At 33.1% G+C, this 20,659-nt stretch overlaps 2 protein-coding genes across 9 annotated transcripts in view; one reads left to right on the forward strand and one right to left on the reverse strand.

Annotated features, from left to right (window-relative positions):
• The window catches only part of CTBS (chitobiase), a 69,862-nt gene extending 66,001 nt beyond the window's left edge, over window positions 1-3,861 (forward strand). For all 5 annotated transcript variants that reach the window (XM_032361310.1, XM_032361312.1, XM_032361311.1 and 2 more), the window contains 3 exons: window positions 202-299; window positions 569-730; window positions 3,049-3,861. In XM_032361310.1, coding sequence (XP_032217201.1) covers window positions 202-299; window positions 569-730; window positions 3,049-3,240 — 452 coding nt within the window. In that variant the 3' untranslated portion in view covers window positions 3,241-3,861. The remainder of the gene's footprint in view (window positions 1-201; window positions 300-568; window positions 731-3,048) is intronic.
• SPATA1 (spermatogenesis associated 1) overlaps window positions 1-20,659 on the reverse strand; it is a 53,471-nt gene that overhangs the window by 1,872 nt on the left and 30,940 nt on the right. For 2 of the 4 annotated variants that reach the window (XM_032361309.1, XM_032361306.1), the window contains exons 7-13: window positions 17,145-17,265; window positions 16,331-16,391; window positions 11,302-11,413; window positions 10,356-10,481; window positions 7,374-7,552; window positions 5,397-5,495; window positions 4,444-4,531 (exon numbers count right to left, since the gene is read on the reverse strand). In XM_032361309.1, the coding sequence (XP_032217200.1) occupies window positions 4,444-4,531; window positions 5,397-5,495; window positions 7,374-7,552; window positions 10,356-10,481; window positions 11,302-11,413; window positions 16,331-16,391; window positions 17,145-17,265 (786 nt within the window). Of the gene's footprint in view, window positions 1-2,483; window positions 2,554-4,443; window positions 4,532-5,396; window positions 5,496-7,373; window positions 7,553-10,355; window positions 10,482-11,301; window positions 11,414-16,330; window positions 16,392-17,144; window positions 17,266-20,659 lie in introns of all 4 variants that reach the window. The other 2 variants (XM_032361308.1, XM_032361307.1) reach the window with 2 other exon arrangements.

Genomic DNA, 20,659 nt, shown 5'->3' on the forward strand with positions numbered 1-20,659 from the left:
ATAATTTATCAAATGATACAGAATTTATAGTTCTTAAGGGATAATGTTTAGAATGTCATGTTAGGGAAACACTATTAGTATTTTGCATAAACGTACCTGGCTTTTCAGACTTCAATTCTGAATGGTTGCATAGCTTGTATAAACCCATTAGTAGAATATAAAAAGAAAAACATATGCTTTTTTCTGTCCCAATTTGATTAGGCTACGATGACTACATCAAGATAGGTATTAACCCTAAGAAGCTTGTAATGGGTGTTCCCTGGTATGGTTATGATTATACCTGTCTAAATCTACTGGAGGTAAGTAAGGATTATTTCTTATATAATTTTTTTTCTTCCTATTCTTTAAAGCCTGTTTTAAGTTTGAGACTAAAAAGTAGTTTATTTTTTAATTATTTAATCCCATTTAAGTTTCTGAGTATTATATATTTCATTTCAGTAGTGAAATTTAACTTTTATACTGTATAGTCCATCTGTTTAGAGTATACATTTTATTTCTAATGTAGTTTTTCTGATTTGGTTCCTAAGATTTGCTTATACTTATAACATGAACATTTTTGTATTTCTAGGATCGTGTTTGTACCATTCCAAAAGTCCCTTCCTGGAGGGATTCTTGTGGTATTACTTCAGGACATCAGGTGCCCTATAAAGTAATTATGAAGCAAGTCAATAGTTCTGTTTCTGGAAGCCACTGGGATAAAGATCAGCAGGCTCCTTATTTTAATTACAAAGTAAGATTTTTCACAAATTATGAACCTTTATTTTATCCATTTTCTTTTAGGGTACAATATACAGATTACTGTTTATATGAGTAAACTTGTCTAATCAGGACTTTACTTTGCTGGTGAGCAGTTCAAGTTATGGTAATAATGGAACTGCTCTACATGGGCCACTTGTCATATCATAAACAGGACTGCCTTAATAGTCGATAATTATCAACTGTGGCTTTGGACCAAAATAGGTTACTAGGTCTGTCAAAGTAGCCTAAGGATTATGATGAGACTGTTTTATAGGGAGCTCATAGCATGATGCTGAGACTAAGAAATGCATTAGTGGAAAATGGTATAAACAGAAACTTAAAGAAATAGAGTACATGACCAGAGCAATTCTGTCAGGTAGTGTTTGATAAAAAGGAACTGCTATACCAAAAAGGCAAAGAAAAGTTACATTTTTCATAAATGAGATTTTTCCACACTTCAAAAATCTAATTACAAACCATCTTCAAATTTACTTTAGATTTTGTCACTGTGAAAGGAGCCCTAAAATGTTATGACTTAAGTTGATTTCAATATGAACTTACATTCTTTATTATTCTGGTACCCATTTATGAAAAAAACTATAAACATTTATATTTAATATTTTATATTTAATATTTTAACTGGTATACAGGCATGCACATACATATCAATTATACAGAAAGCTTTGATGTAGAGCTTTCTAAATCTTGAAAATTACATACTTACTCATTAACTAGGCTTATAATTTATATAACTAATTAAGATATTTATTAAATTAGGGTATATTATACTCCTGTCTTTGCCAAACAGTGTAATAGTTTATACTCTTTTTGTAGTCCTTGACTTATTTTTACCTTGATGAAAAAAACACCTTCTTTAAAGTTTTAGAATTCAGGAAACATTTTGATAAGCCTTTGAAGGCCATTCATTTAATGGTGTTTTAGACAACAATCTGGTTATAAAACTTTCTTTTATTGTGAAATTCCATAGCAAGCAAAATCAAATTTCTTGCTGTGACTGAAGAGAATCATTCTGCTTTTTTATGCTCTTTCATCATACACTCAATATTCTTGAAAGCATATATATTCCATGATCATGCATATGTTAATCTTACATTTGACTCAGTTTTTCATCCTTCACTATTTTGAGGCATATGAAATTTCTTAAAAGTATCAAAATGGCTCAAAGTAGCCTTTTTGCCATAATAATGGCAAAATTCAGAGATCTAGGACTTTGGGTTTGCCCCTAAATCTGCAAAAATAAGTTCTACAGTTGCCTTTTAATAGTGAATCATAATTTAAAATTTTAAAGAATGTGAGATATGCTTGTAGTGAGTGAGTCTACTTAAATACCCCACAGTTTATTCATTTACCAAGTGCCTAATGTCCTGTAATCATCTTAGGGGACTATTCTAATTCCAGTGGTGCTACCATAAACAACCTATTACTGGTATCTACTGAGAACTGCCTTTGAAAGTGTCCCAGATGTTATATAAAAATCAGTAAATTATTTTAAATCACAGGCCATTATATTTTTTAGTTCTTATCTTTTCTTCTTTTCCTTAACCTTTTTGCCTAGTTCTGTTCCTTTCCTCTTTTATCCCTTATCCAATAGAATACCTACCTTCTAAGAGAGACGGTGTTAGTACTAGATAGAGGCAGTTGATGCTGGGGAGGACTTTACAGGCTAGTTTATGGTTCTTAATTCTGTAAGACCTATTAAAGGAGATATTTTCCCCACCCATTACCTTTTTATTTGGCAAATTCATCATAAACAAAATCATCCCCTGAGCTCCTAACTAGGCAAATTTTCGGGAACTGTAGATTAAAAAAAAAAAAAAAAAAGCATAAGCTGGTTTTAGAGGACCATAGCAGTGATCCTCCTTAACTATGTCTGTATATCAGAATTACCTAATGGGATAGTAAAACACAAAACAAATACATGTCCTAGGTTCCAGCCCTAGAATATTTTGATTAAGTAGGTTTCATGTGGGTCCCAGGAATTTGTATTTTGAAAAGCTCCATGAGTGACTCTGATGGTCGCTAACCATCAGATCAGACCAAGGAAGAAATCTCAGGACATGAAGGAACGAGAGCATGAGAAGGACTTTAAGTATAGTACAGACTATATTACGAAGCTCATTTGTGTAATCTCTGCTGTTGTGAAAGTACTACAGTCATATCTAGAAAGTATCACATACAGAACCATGAAAGCATAATGTACTGTGCCCTAAAATTTCTATTTACTTCATTGTATCCTTTTTGAATCATTGGATTTAATATTGTACTAAACAGTTTAATTTATTCTTATAGGATTCTTCTGGCCATTTTCATCAAGTGTGGTATGACGACCCTCAGAGCATTTCTTTAAAGGCGGCATACATACAAAAGCGTGGCTTACGAGGCATTGGTATGTGGCACGCAAATTGTCTTGACTATTCTGGAGATGCTGTAGCCAAACAGCAAACTGAAGACATGTGGAAAGTCTTAAAACCAAAGCTGTGACAGATAAACATCTTCTGTCAAACTATTAAGATTTAGAAAAAATGATCAGTTTAAATCAGTTTCTTGAAGAGAATACAAATGTCATGTCACATATTTTAGTTATTCTACTTAAAAGCAGATAAAGAAATGCTTTGTTTAAAAACAAAGGTAAGAAGTCAACTTACTATATTACTCTTTTATGTTTAACACTATAATTAGGAAAAAATTTTTAGGATTTTATTATGCTAATTTTAAAAATACGTGTAATTGGAAGTGGAAATTATTTGCTCAGAATAAAATTTTTAAAAACCTAGACTTGGAGAAGCACTTTGCTCTGTACTTTTTGTTCAATAAATTTAAAACTTGCAATTTAGTATCTTTTAGGTTCATCAAGCTGATGCACTTAAACTAATTTAATTAAGTCTCCAAAAGGGGGAAAAAGGATTAAAATAAGTAATATTTTGAATTAGTATTTTTCACTGAAACTGTTTTTATGAAGTTATAGCAGAAACTTTATTTACCCTTCTAGTTATTATTCCTTCATTTATGAACATCTATAATTTATTTCCTAGCTAGTTTCTATTGGCATTTTATTTTTAATTTTCTAAGGACATTGGTTTCTCAATTATTTTCTCTGCACAATTAAAATTTTTCTAAATGTACAGAGGTCTCTCTTTTCTTCAGGGTAATTAAGAATATTGTGTTACACTTATATTAGTTCCTATAAACACATTAAAAATTTGCTTCCTTGAATTCTGGTTTTACATAAATCTGCCTTCCCTGTATAGGCTCCCTGCCTTCAAATTGGAATAAATGATGATCCAGTCGTCTGTTATTGAGACTACTTCATTTTCTATTTACTCAGTTATTTATCACAGAGAAAAACCAACCATTTTCCATAGTATTAGCTGAGTTAATACTGTCTGTATTTCTAAACTTTTAAATTCTTAGATACTATATTCCCAGATTGCTTTTAATTAAAATACAATGAACAAACTGTCTCTATTTAAAAGAGAAAATTATATGGTACTATAAAATATGTAATATTTAAAAGCTTCAAAAATAACCAAATAGGCACCATTTTGCTTTTACATCTAGTATTTCCTGAAACACTTTGTAAAACCCGTATGAAAAGTGAAAATATATAAAACTTATGATTTATATAAATTACTGCACCAAGGAGAACAATGGTTAAATTTTTTGACAAGTTATAAATTAACATACCTAATGGAGACTGTAAAGATGTGTTAATTTTCTTCTGTGCCAGTTCAGCTTTCAATGTGCGTAAATCTGAGACTGCTTGCTTTCTCATCTATAAAAAGAATCACCTTTCAAAAATGAACTTTCATCTTACCCTTCTAAAATTGAGAGATGCCTAACTAAACACTGCTAATGAAAAGAATCTAGACCTGCACTATTCAGTACAGTAGCTACCTGCCATGTGTAGCTACTTATATTACATAAAATTTACATAAAATTTATATTATATATTACATAAATATTACATTATATATTATATATATTATATATTACATAATATATTACATAAATATATATTACATAAAATTTATATTATATTACATAAAATTTAATAATCAATTCCTTAGTTACACAACAAGCTACCCTTTGAAGTGCTCAATATCCTCACGTGGCTACTGGTTGCTGTATTAGTGCAGATACAGAACATTTCCATCATTGCAGAAAGTTCTAATTGGACAGTTCTGATTCTAGATCTATTTTTGATAAAGAAGTGAACTTAGAGCTTTCATATAATTATATGTATATGAAAATAATCAGAGCATAATTACTCCCAGAACAGGTAAAAAAACTAAAAATTAAATGGCGTTCAGTGGTTTGTCAGACTTATTTATGGATGACTCAATGTATGAAAATTACTTTTAAACTATTAAGACTCTGCACTGATTCAGAAGGTCCTTTTCCTTTAATTCTTAGTGAAATTCTACTAATTTTACTTTGGCCTTGTTATAACCTTTACACCTTTACACAGGGTTCAATTCCTGCATTTTTCTCACTCATACTCTTGGTTGTTAAGATAATGATTTTAAGACAATCCTTTGCTATCCTTACACTAAATTAAATTTTGATGCCCAAAAGTAAAACACTAAAACAATTTATTTCAAGATAAATGTTACCTGATTAGGAGAAATGCAAATTACCTTAACTTCTATTATAAGTTTCATTTTGTCAGTATCCAGTTTTCTCTTAAGTTGGTCAATTGCATGCTGTACTTCAGTGATCTGGATGATGAGGTAATTCTGTGTGAAATACATAAAGACACCCTTATTTAGTAAAACATCTATTTTTATTGCCTTGTAAACTATGAAGTGATAATTCCAAAAAGGCAAATCATAACCTATTGCATAAAATAAACTCATTGCTTGGAGTAAATTTCTTATGTCTTAAGGACCACATTCTCTTCTGTTCTACCACCTTTATTCATGTTTTATAAAAATAAGTAGATATCTGTACAAATTGCCATTAAATTAGCACCACAAAGGCAAGAACTATTACTACAAAAGGAATATATTAGGTTTAAGATACTAGGCTTTTGAAATTGTCAGTATACTTTATTAGTTGAATCAGATTAGTATTTCTTTAAAATATTTAATAATGAAATACTATATTTTATATAAGAAGACTTTCTGGTTATTTTTGTTTAGAAAGATTTAAGTATAGTAGTCCACAAAAACTATTAAAAATTTTAAGCTGTCATTGTGAAAAAAAATTGATAAAACAAAAAATCAGCTATGCAAAATAAAAAGTATCTGCTAAAATGGATTACTTGAGCCTATTTGAGTTTTACATTAGGTTTATCTAAAATGGTAAACTTTTATTCATAGAAACAGAACAGATTCCGGGGATGGGTTGGTAGAGAATCAGGGGAAATGGGTGAAATTCTGAGGATATAATGCCCAGCATGATAACTATAGTTAACAATACTGTATTGCAGGGGCACCTGGGTGGCTCAGTGGGTTAAAGCCTCTGCCGTCGTCTCAGGTCATGATCTCAGGGTCCTGGGATCGAGCCCTGCATCAGGCTCTCTGCTCAGCAGGGAGTCTGCTCCCTCCCTCTCTCTCTGCCTGCCTCTCTGCCTACTTGTGATCTCTGTCAAATAAATAAATAAAATCTTAAAAAAAAAAACCAATACTGTATTGTATATTTGAAAGTTTCTTAGAGAATAGACCTTAAAAGCTCTCATCACAGGAAAAATAGTTTATAATTAAACTTACTGTGTGAATCATTTTATAATATATACATATATCACTTTATCCTAATGTTATATGCCAATTATATCTCAATAAGACTGGGAAAAAATAAAATAGCAAACTTTCAGTATTTCATCATGTCTAAAGTCAAATCCATACTCTCAATCATAATTAACATGCAATCTTTTTTGGTCAACCAACAAAAATTGATAAGTGGCCTTGAATTTATTTGTTTATATACATAATAACTCAATTAAAAAGTGAACTTCATGTCTCTGATCTATCAAGGTTCAATACTATCTCAGGAAAAAAAATCAAAATATAATTCAATAATTTTCTTAATATACCAATACCTTTATATTCTGTGGGTGTTATTAACTAGTCCCCAGCTAAAGAAAAGGAATGTAGTGCAGACTTTTGACCCTGCCATATTGCATCAGGTATTCATCTCTTTCCCACAGATTCAAAGAAAGTGACCCTATCCCCAGGTACCGAAGTAGATCCTAAGTAGTCTAAATAAACACAGAGTACTCCCTGATAACTACTATTAATCCAGGTTCAACCTGGTTTAACCCCCACTGGGCTAAAGGAAAAGTTTTATATATTCTTTTTTGGGAGGCATATAGTCCTACTAGCTATCGGAAACTCTACTGGTACCATGAGGAAAAGCAGTCTTATAATGAAAATAATAGGGGAGAACTACTGGAAGCACCTAGCCCTTTAAAGACATCATTAAGCTGCTGATGGTATTTTCTCAGCACCCATTACAGGAGATCATACATTTTCTTATTGTTGAAGCTAGGTTAAGTCAAGGTTTTGTTACCTGTAGCCCAAAGCATCCTACATATGATAATACTAACAGTGATAAACCACGTATTTTGAGTAGAACATCTCTAACATAATATGAACACATTTAGTAATAAGTACCTTAGAGTCTGTGATGTTTGCCAAATTCTTTGGTCTCATCTTGATCTCCCTGGATTCAAGTTGCATGAGCAGTTTTTTATAGTAAAGTTCCAAATCTTCTCTAAGTTTTGTTAAAACATCCTCTAGTGATGCTGTGATTTTCTTTGTTTCCAAATATTTTTTCTTCCAACCATCACAGGCTATAAAAAAGCAGATTATAGTGTAAGTCTGACTAAAGGATTAAACTTTTCCATCTGGAAAGGACCCTAGAGTTAATTTAAACCCTTCTACTCCCCTAACCTTTTTCCCTCATATGTTGAGGAAATTAAAGCAAAGATTGAAATGTGTATTAGATAATAAAAGGATTTGCCTTACAAATATAGTAGTGATAAACACAGGAACCAAACGAAGTTCTTTAAATTTATAATTACTTCTGAAAAATCTTCATTGAAAATACCACCTATAGCAAAACGTGTGTATTTATTTTGATCACTTTTTTCCAGAGAAAGGCATACTGTTTTTTCAGCCCTCCAAAATGACTTATGTTTTATAAAGTAAGCTGATTCTGATTCATCACTTATTAAAATTATTCCAAATATATTACCAAAACTTATATAGGGCAGGAATTTCTTAAATCTGAGCCCCTTAGTTGAGAAAATTAGAAACTTAATACTGCCAGTTTAGGCTCTCAGTTTGACACCAAGGAGATTCTAAATACAAACTTAACAGGAACACAAATGGCATGCTATTATATCAAAATATGGGTTTATTTTTAAAAGATTATCAAAGAAATGCAAACACCAATTTAAAAAGTCTATAAGGAGATTTGATTAAAATTCAAGAGTTTTATTTCCCTCATGCCTTCTACCCAGTCCTTCAGCAAGTTCTATTGATACTATTGCCAAAATACTTCCAGCATCTGGCACATTCTACCTTCTTCAAAGCTATGTCCCTAGTTAATCCACTATCATCTTTTTTTAGGATTTATCTTGAGAGAGAGCATGCATATATATGTGTGTGCTCAGAGGGAGAGGGAGAATCTGAAGCAGACTTCCTGCGAGCGCAGAGCCAAAAACATGGGGCTCAATCTCTGAGATCATGACCTGAACTGAAATCAAGAGTCAGATGCTTAATGGACTGAGCCATCCAGGCACCCCCACTATCATCTTTTGAAAGTCCATTAGTTTCTAACTGGTCTCTCTGCTTCCATTCTTGCCCCTGTAACAGAACAGGCTATTCCATATAGCAGTCATTCTGATCTTTTAAAAATATTTTTTAAATCCTATAAACCTCTGGCTTAAAAATCCTCCAATGGCTTCCCACCTTACTTAGAATAAAATCTAGATTTCTTGAATGAGACTATCTGTTCCTTGCTGACCTCTTGATTTTATTTTCCTCTACATTACTCTGTATTTCGTTCCAGCCACACTTGCCTCATTTCAGGTCCTTAGTACTGCAAAGCTCGTTTCCATCTCTGGACCTTGACATTTTAGTGTTCCTTCTGTTCAGGCTTTCCCCCTCACCTATTTTCTTATCTGCCTGCCTCCTTATTAATCATATCTTTATGACACCACCTCAGTGATGCCTTCCTTGAAAACTCTAGCTCAAGCAGCTCTACTGTGCCATCACCCTTTACTATGCTCTTTTAACTGACTTCTGAGCTCTGCTCAGTAGCTCATACTGTCTTATTTGTTCACTCTCTGTCTCTTCCCATTTAGAAGCAAGCTCCTTAGGAGCAGGGCCTTGTTTATCTTGTTTGCTGGTGTACCCTCAACATTTAAAACAATGCAGGGAATTGAGGCACATAACCTCAATAAATATTTGATGGCTGATACATGGTCTTCTATCTTGAAACATTCCTGTTGAAATAGAAAGTGAATGATCATTCTCATTTTATAAACAGAAAAAGGGAGGCACAAAGAGAAGAAATAAGTAAAAGATAGATCTGGCATTAGAATCTTGGTCCTAAGATTTTTAGTCCATTACTCAAATTTGTCTCATAAAGTCACTTTGAACAGTACAACAAAGCTGAGTCATTGCCACCATTTCCAGAGTAACACTTATTATGAGATGGAGCCTGCAGAAGTATCTCTGACATTGTCTGTAACTTTTAGTCAGTTATAGTACTAAAGAAATAGTCTTGCTGTAAATTGAGGATCCTAAAACCAGTTAATTCCATATATACCTTTTATTCATACAATCCTCAAATACGACTCAAAATGTAGTCCTTTCAAATCCTTCAACATCTCTCAACCCATTGTTCTATACTTTCTCCATTCTGTCTCATTTTTCCATTTCTACCAGTCCCAATAACAATTGTTTCTAATTCTGTTGCAAGAAAACAAGCTATTTTTCTACCTAATTTTTCTCATTCGTTCATTCACTCAAAGCAGATAGACATATACCACAAAATTAAGCATGTAGGGAAGACTAAGATCCTGAGATTGCTAGAGTAACTGATTCTAAGGTATTCTAGAGTATGAATCCTGAGATTCTAGAGTAACTGATACCTAAAGCTGAGATTGAATGATTAGTAGGAAAAAGCCAGGTGACCTGGGATGAGGGTAGATAGAAGGAAAAGAAGATGTAGCTGGCAGAGGGAAAAACATTTCTGAAGGCCTATAGGCAAGAGGAGGCACATTTCAGATTCTAGCATCCTTAACACTTTTCCTGGAAGCCTTTCTTGATCTCTCCCATCTAATTTGGGTGTTTTTCCTCTGTACTTCTAGGTGTACAATTCTGTAATTCCTTTATCATAGCATCATCAGGATGCATCATTGTTTTCCTGATTATCATTTTCTCACTGGACTATAAGCTCTTTGAGGGCAGTCAAAATTGTGTCTGCTTATTATTTCCTCAGCCCCTAGAACAGTGGCTAAATTCAGTAGACAATAATGAATAAATGAATGCCAATTATAAAAAAAATTTGAACTTAAAAAAAAACTTTCTGTAAAGCATGTTAATGATAAAATATAGAGTGATAAAAGGTGTAATAAACTTTACCATGATATCGCTTCAATTTGCTCTGTTCACATAGCTTTTCGACTTTTTTTAGAAGTTCTTCTCTAATTCTTTCCAGATATCTTCTTTCTTCCTTTACTTGTTTCATCTGTTCAATAATCTTCTCTCCTAAAAGGTAATAACCTTTTAGGTGTAAAACTTAAGAGTACTTAAAATAGCAAGAGTAAATTTTACCCAAAAGTCTGTTTTTTTGTTTTTGTTTTTGTTGCATTTCCCACCATGGAAAATACCGAGGAGTCATTTCAGTTTCTAACAGGAACACAATAAGGGGATTTTCAGATATGTAAAGAATATAGTATGTCTCTTCTACATTTACATATATGTGTAGAAATTAGGTAAAGTTGAAGTAATTATGCATCTTGGTTTAATTCTTTTGGTAAATTTATCTTTGACCTAGACTTGTTGTTCTTGATGTATTTTTATATATAAAAATCTCATTAATTTTTGAGAGAGAGAGAGTGTGTGTGTGTGAGCAGAGAGAGGAAGAGAGAAAAATCTTAAGCAGACTCTGCACTGAACACAGATTCCAATGTGGGCTCACTCTCACAACCCTGAGATCATGTCGTCAGTGGAAATTACGAGTCAGATGCTTAACGGACTGAGCCACCCAGGTGCCCCCCAAAATGTATATTTTTAAAAGCCCAAGTAACATTAGTGATTGTTAAACATATTCAGTAAAAACATATCATTCACATACTTTAAAATAACATTTTTGTGGTAAAATACACATCAACAGTTTTAACTACTTTTAAATGTACGGTTCAGTGGCATTATGTACATTCATGATGCTTTGCAACCATCACCACCACCTATCTCTAGAACTTTATCTTCCCAAATTGAATCTCTCTACCCAGTAGGCAATAATTTTCCATTAATATTTAACTTCACCTCACAGAATCATCTGTACTTACAGTGTCAACATACTTACTTTCAATCTGTAATAAAGATATATCAATTATTCCTGGAGAAAGAGCAGGTTGACAAGGAAGTGAAGGAAAATCAATAAGATCTGGTAGAGTGATACACTCTTTTTTATCTATCTGTAAGCAAACATGAAAATCAGTAGGATCTGATAGGATAACACATTACTTTTCACCTATTTGTAAGTATTTGATAATTCACAACAGCAATGCATTTTTTTTTTTTTTTTTTTTTTTTTTTACTGATATGGTGACAAACTCCCAAATCTGTATTTGTAACTATAGATTATCCCTTGTGCTCCAGTTTCTCCACTATTCCTTGGACATTATACACAGGCACTTCATTTAAAATTAAGAGTGAAAAAAAAGGAATCCATTAATCCTTCCTAAACATGATTTCCTTCCAAGATTTCTTAGTTACTTATAACTTTAAAATTTTTCTAAGACGACTACTGATTTTTTAAAAATTGGGTCAACTTTGATCATTTATATTCTACTTTGAAAATTAGGAAATGTATTACATTTTCAAATTTTAGGAAATATTTTATTCTCATATCCTTTATCTGCTCTGTATTTGTGTTTGTATCACCTTCACCTTTCCTAACTTTTGTGTTACCACCCTTTTATGATAAAGTACCTTAAGCCTTACCAATGTTGATGTTTCTCCCACTAGCACGTCATAGATCTTGAGTTGTTTTCAGTTCTTTCTGCTAGGTTTTTCATTTCTGTAACTTCTTAGTTTCTCCTATCTTCATTAAGCCCTTACTCCTCCTTTGTTTTATTGTTCTTTTTCTAGTTTTTAAGGTTAAGCTCAGATTCTAATAAAATAATGGCAACCACCTAAATTACAATCTTTCCATATATCTTCCCAATTACTATAAAAGGAAAGCAAATAAAATTACCCATAATTTATGTCTACAGCATAAGTAGGACACAGACTCCTTTAATTTACACATACTTTACTTTACATATACATGGGGAAATAAACACCCTAGATGAGGAGAGTGTGCTCAGGAGCCCACACCTACAAGCAGATGGGACTGTGCATTAGTGACTACTATACAAAGATAACACAATAAACATGATTTAGTCTTGAAGGAGAGGACCCCATGTGCAGAAGAAATACTGAGAGTAAGGATCTTTTAAATCAGAGCACTTGATGAGGAGGCCAGAAGAAGGGGTTTATAAAATATAGGGGGCCAGAGGTGCTAATTATGGGAAGACAGATTCTAGGAGAGAGGAAAATAATTGGAAGAGGGTGTTTATTCAGGGCCAAGTGGTAAAAGAAAGTGGCCAAGATAGCTCTGCTGAATTAAATAGTAGAAGAGAATTCAACGAAAATAGACAAAAAAGACCCCATTTAAAAATAAATTGCTGCACTTCACTACAGCAACAGAAGAGGGAGCTCCTGATCTAAGCAAAAGAAACCACCAAACAGCATTCCCTGTCCTCTGTAAGAACACCTGTTATTACTTACACGAAAAATCCAACACAAGTAAACATAAACAATATCTCAAAATAATCTAGCATTCACACAGATTTTTTAGAACCCTCAAAACAGAGAACTAAAACAAAACAAAATAGGCAGCCATGAAATAGAGAAAGACTTAATAGTTCCAATATAGATTAAACATAATTAAGCAAGCATTTGCAGATACCAACAAACAAAATAAATCAGAAATTTTAAAACTCAGAATAAAATAGGAAAAACAAGAGGAAGATGTGAAAGTTGGCTGAACTGAAAAAAGAAGTGAAAGGAAAAACAAAATTGTCTCAGAAATGAATAAATTAGTATCTAATAAAGGAAAAAAATATGGCCAAAAAGAAAAGGATAGTGGAGAATACAAATAAAAAGAGCAAAGAATATGAAACACAAAAATTAGTAAAATATGTCTGTTTTCCTATTTTAGTAAAATATATCTATTTTACTATTTTTATTTATATCTAATATGTTATTTAGAGAAAGTAACATATATAAAAGGTAAAAAAGAAAACAAAACAACAGAATGGATCTGCTATTTGAATTGTTTTCTGAAATTACAATTTTGTTTACTTTTGTTTTTTAAAAGATTTTTACTTATTTATTTGACAGAGAGATCACAAGTAGGCAGAGAGGCAGGCAGAGATGGGGAAGCAGGCTCCCTGCTGAGCAGAGAGCCCGATGTGGGGCTCAATCCCAGGACCCTGAGATCATGACCTGAGCAGAAAGCAGAGGCTTAACCCACTGAGCCACCCAGGCACCCCTGAAATTATAATTTTAAAAAACATTCCTGGTATAAAGAAGTCCTGATTTTCACACTGCAAGAATCCACTGTGTACACAGCAAAACCTGTCCTAGAATTCTCAATTGAGATACAGTCTGGTAAAACTAGTACACATTAAAGGAAACCTCTAGCCTTCCAGACAAATCTACACAAGCTAGTTTACAAAGAAAAGAAAACCAGTCACCACACTTATTAGTAACATATAAAAAAAGACAATTTCAAAGAAATTGAGAGGAAAAAAGATGTAAGCTAAGGATGTAATACCCAATCAAGCTGTCCTTCAGGTATCAAAATTCTACAGCAAGGATTAATACATTTTGTAAAGGGCCAGAGACTAAGTAATTTAGGGTTTGTGGGCTACATATGGTCTCTGTCCTGATTTTTCTTTTTCTTCTCAATTCCTTAGAAGTGTAGGAAACAGGGCACCTGGGTGGCTCAGTGGGCTAAGCCTCTGACTTCGGCTCATGTCATGATCTCAGGGTCCTAGGATCAAGTCCCTCATCAGGCTCTCTGTTCACTGGGGAGCCTGCTTCCCTCCCCCTCTGCCTGCCTCTCTGTCTACTTGTGATCTTTGTCAAATAAATAAATAAGATCTCTTTTTAAAAAATGTAGAAAGCACACTTAGGTTCAAGGCCTTTACAAAACAGTCTCCAGGCCCTAGTTTACTTAACTCTGCTCAAAGTTTTAAATGTGGAAGACGAGAATATTACAGTGAGGTGCTTTTTAAAATTGAACTTAATCCAACCAAGAGATGATTGAAAAATCTTCTTCAGTAAGTATTTAATATATTTAACTACAATCTGCGACTAAAAGAAAAGGTGGGGGCATAAGACTAGAAGTATGGTATATAAATGTGATATTCTCTGATACAGTAGAAATAAAAGAACTAAAAATACATGAGAGAAGAAAGGAGATTTTTTTGATTGCCCTGACTATAACAGGAGTCAGTGAATAATTTGAGGTAACAAATCAAAAGCAGAAGCATACATTTTTACAAAAGGAAAAAGGAGGGCACTAAGAATACTAGCCATCAATGTATTAGTGTAAAGATAAACACTAGAACAAAAATACAACCTTTCTAAAAAAAACGAGGAGGGGGAGAAAAGTACAAATAAACTACATAGTAACTCATAGTAACATAAAATAAAATGACAAATCTCCAGACAAACACATCAGTCCTGTCAATAATATAAGTAGACATAACTCACCTACTAAATGAAAAATATTTTCAGACTGTCTCACAAAGTAAAACCCAACTCTATCTAGGCTGTACATATAAGACATACCTGGGGCGCCTGGGTGTTTTAGTCAGTTAAGCATTTTCCTCTGCATCCGGTCATGATCTCAGGGTCCTGGAATCAAGCCCTGCACTGGGTTCCCTGCTCAGTGGGACATCTGCTTGTCTCTCTCCCTTGGCCCCTCACCCCAGCTCATGCTCTCTCTTTTCTCTCTGTTGCTCTGTTCTCTCTCATTCTGTGCGCTCTCTCTCTCTCTCTCTCTCTCAAATAAATAAATAAATAAATATCTTAAAAAAAAAAAAAAGACATACCTAAAATAAAGCAATTCAGAAAGGCTGGGAAAAAAGTGGGGAGGGAAGATGAGGGTATGCCAAATAAATGTATATAAAAGAAAGCATATCTTGATATGCAATAAAGGAGAATTCAGGCAAAAAAAAAAAGCACTAAATGAGTCAAAAAAGTGCAAGTGATCCTAGTATTCAAATTAGAACATTGTCCCAAATAACAGAGAAATCTAAGTAAATCAGAAACCACAGGAGATGCAAAGATAAATAGTAACACACTAATAATAGGAGATTCTGATATACTATTCTCAGTCTAAGACCTAACAAGAGAATGTGGAAAAAAATAAGGATATGGAATACTTAAGGAATTCAGCAAAATAGACTATAGACAAGACAGAGAGTAGGGGAGGATACTTGCAGCATAGCATAAGCATAAAAGAAATACCTCCAGGGAATTAAAAAAAAAAAACCATACTAAACAGAAACAAAGAACAAGCAACTCTAAAGAAACATTTGAAAAGGTACTTTCAAAAAGTTACCAAAATGGAGTCCATAAAATTATTAAAACATGATCAACTTTAAGGATAATTTGGGCAATTAAAATTCAAACCATGGATAGCGTTAAGCATCCACTAGACTGTCAAAAATTTTAAAGCATGAAGATAGCATGTTTTATTAATATCCAGAAACAACAGAACATTTATTTGCTCTAAAACCCAAGGGCTCTGAGCTGTGATTCTCCTACCAGAGCTTGCCTCAGACTCCATTCAGCATTCCAGTCTACTACACATCAGGCAGTACTGTATGACCTGGCCTTTAAAACCTAAGTGGCAACTTGCAGTGTCTCTCAGATCACTTCCTGAGCCTTCTCTTGCTTTGGGCCCAAAGTTGGCAGTTTTTTAGATTACTTGATTTAAAAAAAAAAAAACCCAAACAAACAAAAACCCAAAACTGAAGCAGCACATCCAAATGTGGCAAATCTTTCTCCAACTTCCAAAGAGGTCCATCAAATGACTGATTCTCTGTGAAAACTAGGGCAAGATATATAAACCTCACTTTCACTCTAAAAGGCATACCTCAATATGTCTCACCCATACCATGGAACACCCAAAAATTTCACTGAAATGGTTGACTCCTGAGCTTTCTTGAGGCTTATCTCCCATCCTCTAACCTTAAACATTTTATGCTGCAGTTTTGTAGTTATAAATATTGTTGTAATATTGCATTTAAACAAAAACTTTAAAGTCATACCTGATTGTCCTCTGTTCTAATGATATTAACCCCATCATCTTCATTTTTCCAAAGAAACGGACTTAAAGGGAATGACAGATTTGAAAGTCAAAAGTTAAAAAACGATTCCATGAACATTAGCTTTTTGCATTTTACATATCTTACTTGATATTCTGTAAACACAAATATAACATTAAAACCTTAAAAAGCCTGAGACCAATAGCATATTATCTTTAATGATCATTAAACTCATTAATGATCAACACAAACTATGTTTAGTATGAGTAAGAAAATCATATTTACTACAGCTAAATTCAAATCACATTGTACTGTCTATAGCAAAGTAAAATAATTAAAAATTTTGGAAAATTTTATTTATAGTTCTTTTGTGAATGATTGTTTATAAAATCCCTTATCTTAATTTCAAAATACTATATGCAAAACTGTTGTCTAAATACTATATTCTGAATGAAATGATTCCATATGAAACTCAAGCATGCTGGTTAGTTTACCCATAACCTAGAATCTAAGTGAGGCAGAAAAATTAATTCTAAGAAAGTCAAGTAAAGGCAAATTTTTCTGTCATTACACTGCTCTGATAAAATAATCACAATGGAAATAAATTTAAGTGATAAACTATTGATTATATTGGATTATTATTAATTCTATTGTTCATATATAACAGTAGAGATTAGATTCAAGGTCATTTTTATTAAAATATTACTAATTTCACTCATATGTTTGTTCTGATTAGAAGTCCTTGTACCAGTACTCTGGATATCTCTTTCTTATAGTTTAGACTATGACACATAGAATCAACATCTGTAGTAATTACCTTTTTTTGTTGCTAAAATAATCACTATTCGATTCCAATGATCCTGGAACTTCAGAATTTCCAATTTGATTTTTTCCAGTCTGGTTTTCTTTTGGAGTGGCTTTCCCCCCAGCTGATGCTGCTGTTCATCCATGGCAAATAAAGTTCATAATATTAAGAAAATAGTAAAATGAAAGTTCATACAAATATGTATGTGTATATATATATATATATATATATATATATATATACTATAATCTTGTCCCATGTTTCAGAATTTCCATGAACTCTACTATTCATGATATAAGGCAACAATTTCCAAAGTGAATTTCATGAAACAGTTTATGTGAAGAATTCTTTGGTCAATTCAGTTTGGGAAAAAACGGATTAAGGAACCCTACCAAGAATACAACCCTGCCCCGCTACACACACACACTTGCAGGATTTCTGTGTTTATGTACAATGTGAATCTGCAAGATGGGGATAAATTGGGTTTTACTCAAACTTAATTGTCTTCAGAAAGTTTTTGCCAAAAGCATCTTTTGAAATTATATTGAGGAAACTTCTCTGGAAAATGCTGCTATAAATACAGAGCATATAATGTCATTTGTTATTTCACATACATTTCTAGCTATAAAATCTCCCTCCATTTTAACAAAATTTCCCCACGTAGGAAAACTATGCAATGCCTTTAAAATGTTAACATTAATGTTCTCTATATGATCTATATGAACAAAAGATCCATCAACCTGAAAGTGTTAATACAGATATTTTTCCCTTGGAAAAATCAAATTTTTTAACTTAGAAAAAAATTAATGGTCATGTTAATAATTGAAAAATCATTTATAATGGTTGCCACAAAATTTTGCAACCCATACCGATTTAAGTTTAGTCTAGCTGCTACATTTCCCTTTGAAATATACATTTCAAATGCACATTTGAAAATCTTTTTAGAACAAACAGGGATTTTCTAAAGGATATATTCAATGCAAAATGAACAAAACCCAGATATATCAGCTATTTTAAAGCTAAGAGTAAAATACCAGCTCCCCTCCCTGCCAAAGAAAGAAATAACAATGCAAAATTCAGATTTTGAGTAATTGTGATAGGGATATGGCTAGTGGATCTCATTCCTAGTAACAGTATAGAGCATGATGACTGCACCATTCAATACCTATGCAATTTAAAAACATAAAGAAAGGTCTATTCACTTTGAAAAAATCATAATAGTGCTTTGAGAGGTATAGTAGTATATGCATAAAATGTTGCAAATTCAGAGAAAAGGAAGTGATAACTGTGAAACTATGTTTTGAACTGTGAGATGTTTGCCTGAAAAAGAAGAGAGTAAGAATAATTTATGCAAAGAAAATGGCATTTGGAAGATACAGTGTACCAATATATGCAGTATTTTTGACAACAGTGAAAAGTTCAGTATGACTCTAGCACAGTGTTATAAATAAAGCATGGGCCTTTAGTCAGACACACAGGAGTTTAAGTCCTGACACTGTCACAGCAGGTGTCATTTCTCTAACCCAAGTCTCCTTATTTATTCCTAAAATGGCAAAGTACATGTAAAGCACATAGCACAGTACCCAATCCTCAGGAGTTTCTTGATTTCAAGTTCTGATTTCTATTCCCTACTGCATTTCATAGTTTAGGTCTTATTACCTCGGTCTATTGTGCATAATGTAACCTAAGTTGTTTTTCCAGAACTGAAATTCAGCCATGTTACTCCCATTAAAACAAAAGAGGAAAGAATAGCCAATGGAAAAAAAGACCATCTCTTCAACAAATGGTGTTGGGGAAATTGGACAGTCATATGAATTTCCCCAACACAATTTCCCCAACACCAAGAAGAATGAAACTGGACACTTTCTTACACCACACACAAAAATAAATTAAAAATGGATGAAAGGCCTAAATGTAAGACAGGAAACCATCAAAATCCTAGAGAAGAACATAGGCAACAACCTCTTTGACATTGGCCTGAGTAACTTCTTATTAGAGGTATCTCTGAAGGAAAGGGAAGCAAAACCAAAATGAACTAAAAAACAAATGAACTCAAAAACAAAATGACTTCATCAAGATAAAAAGCTTCCACACACTCTTAATCTCACAAAACAAACTGAGGGTTGCTGGGGGGAGGGGGTTTGGGGAGGGTATGTGCTTTGGTGAGTGCTGTGAAGTGTGTAAACCTGGTGATTCACAGACCTGTACCCCTGGGGATAAAAATATATGTTTATAAAAAATAAAAAATTAATAAAAAAAAATAAATAAAAAATAAAAATTTAAAAAAAAAAAAAAAGCTTCCACACAGCAAAGGCAACAATCAATAAAATTGAAAGGCAACCTTTGGAATAGAAGAAGATATCTGCAAATGCTATATCTGATAAAGGATTAGTATCCAAAATCTATAAAGAACTTACTGAACTCAATACCTGTGAAATAAATAATCCAGTTGAGAAATCAGCAGAAGACATGAATAGACACTTTTCCAAAGACATACAGATGGCCAACACACACACATGAAAATACGCTCAACATCACTGATCATCTGGGATATACAAATCAAAACTGCAATGAGAAACCACCTCATACCTGTCAGAATGGCTAAAATCAATGACACAGGAAAGAGATGTTAGCAAGGATGTGAAGAAAGGGAAGCCCTCTTACACTTTTGGTGGGAATGCAAGCTAGTGCAGCCGCTCTGGAAGACAGTAGAGGTTCCTCAAAACATTAAAAACAGAACTACCCTACAATCCAGCAATTGTATACTACTAGGAATTTACCTAATACTGATTTGAAGGGACACATGCATCCTGATGTTTATTATTAACATTATTAATGTTAGTAACATAGCATTATTAATTATTAACATATAGCATTATTAACAGTAGCCAAACTATGGGAAGAGCCCAAATGTCCATCAACTTATGAATGAATAAAGAAGTTGTGATGTGGGGACACACACACACACACACACATATATATAAATATATAATGGAATATTACTCAACAATGAAAAAGAACGAAATCTTGCCATTTGCAACAATATGGATGGAGATGGAGTGTATTAGGCTAGGTGAAATAAGTCAGAGAATGAAAAATACCATATGTGCAATTCAAGAAATGAAACTGATGATAATCGTGGGGGGTAGGAGGGAAGGCAAACAAACCATAAAACAGACTCAAATATAGAGAACAATCTGAGGGTTGCTAGAGGGAAGGTGGGTGGGCAGATGGGCTAAATGGTGATGGGTATTAAAGGCCTTGCGATGACCACTGGGTGTTATACATAAATGATGAATCACTAAATTCTACTCCTGAGACTAATATTACACTAACATTATTAGTGTAATATTAATATTACACTAATATTAGTAATAATATTACTAACCAGAATTTAAATAAAAACTTGAAACAAACAAACAGAAGCTCAGATGGCTTTTCATTGCCTAAAATTCCCTTAGTTTTGGAACCAAGGCTCTTGCAGTCCCTACCTTCTCTCCAGTTGTACTTCATGGTATTTCTTCCTC

Source organism: Mustela erminea, chromosome 10, assembly GCF_009829155.1.
Source record: "Mustela erminea isolate mMusErm1 chromosome 10, mMusErm1.Pri, whole genome shotgun sequence".
NCBI lineage: Eukaryota > Metazoa > Chordata > Mammalia > Carnivora > Mustelidae > Mustela > Mustela erminea.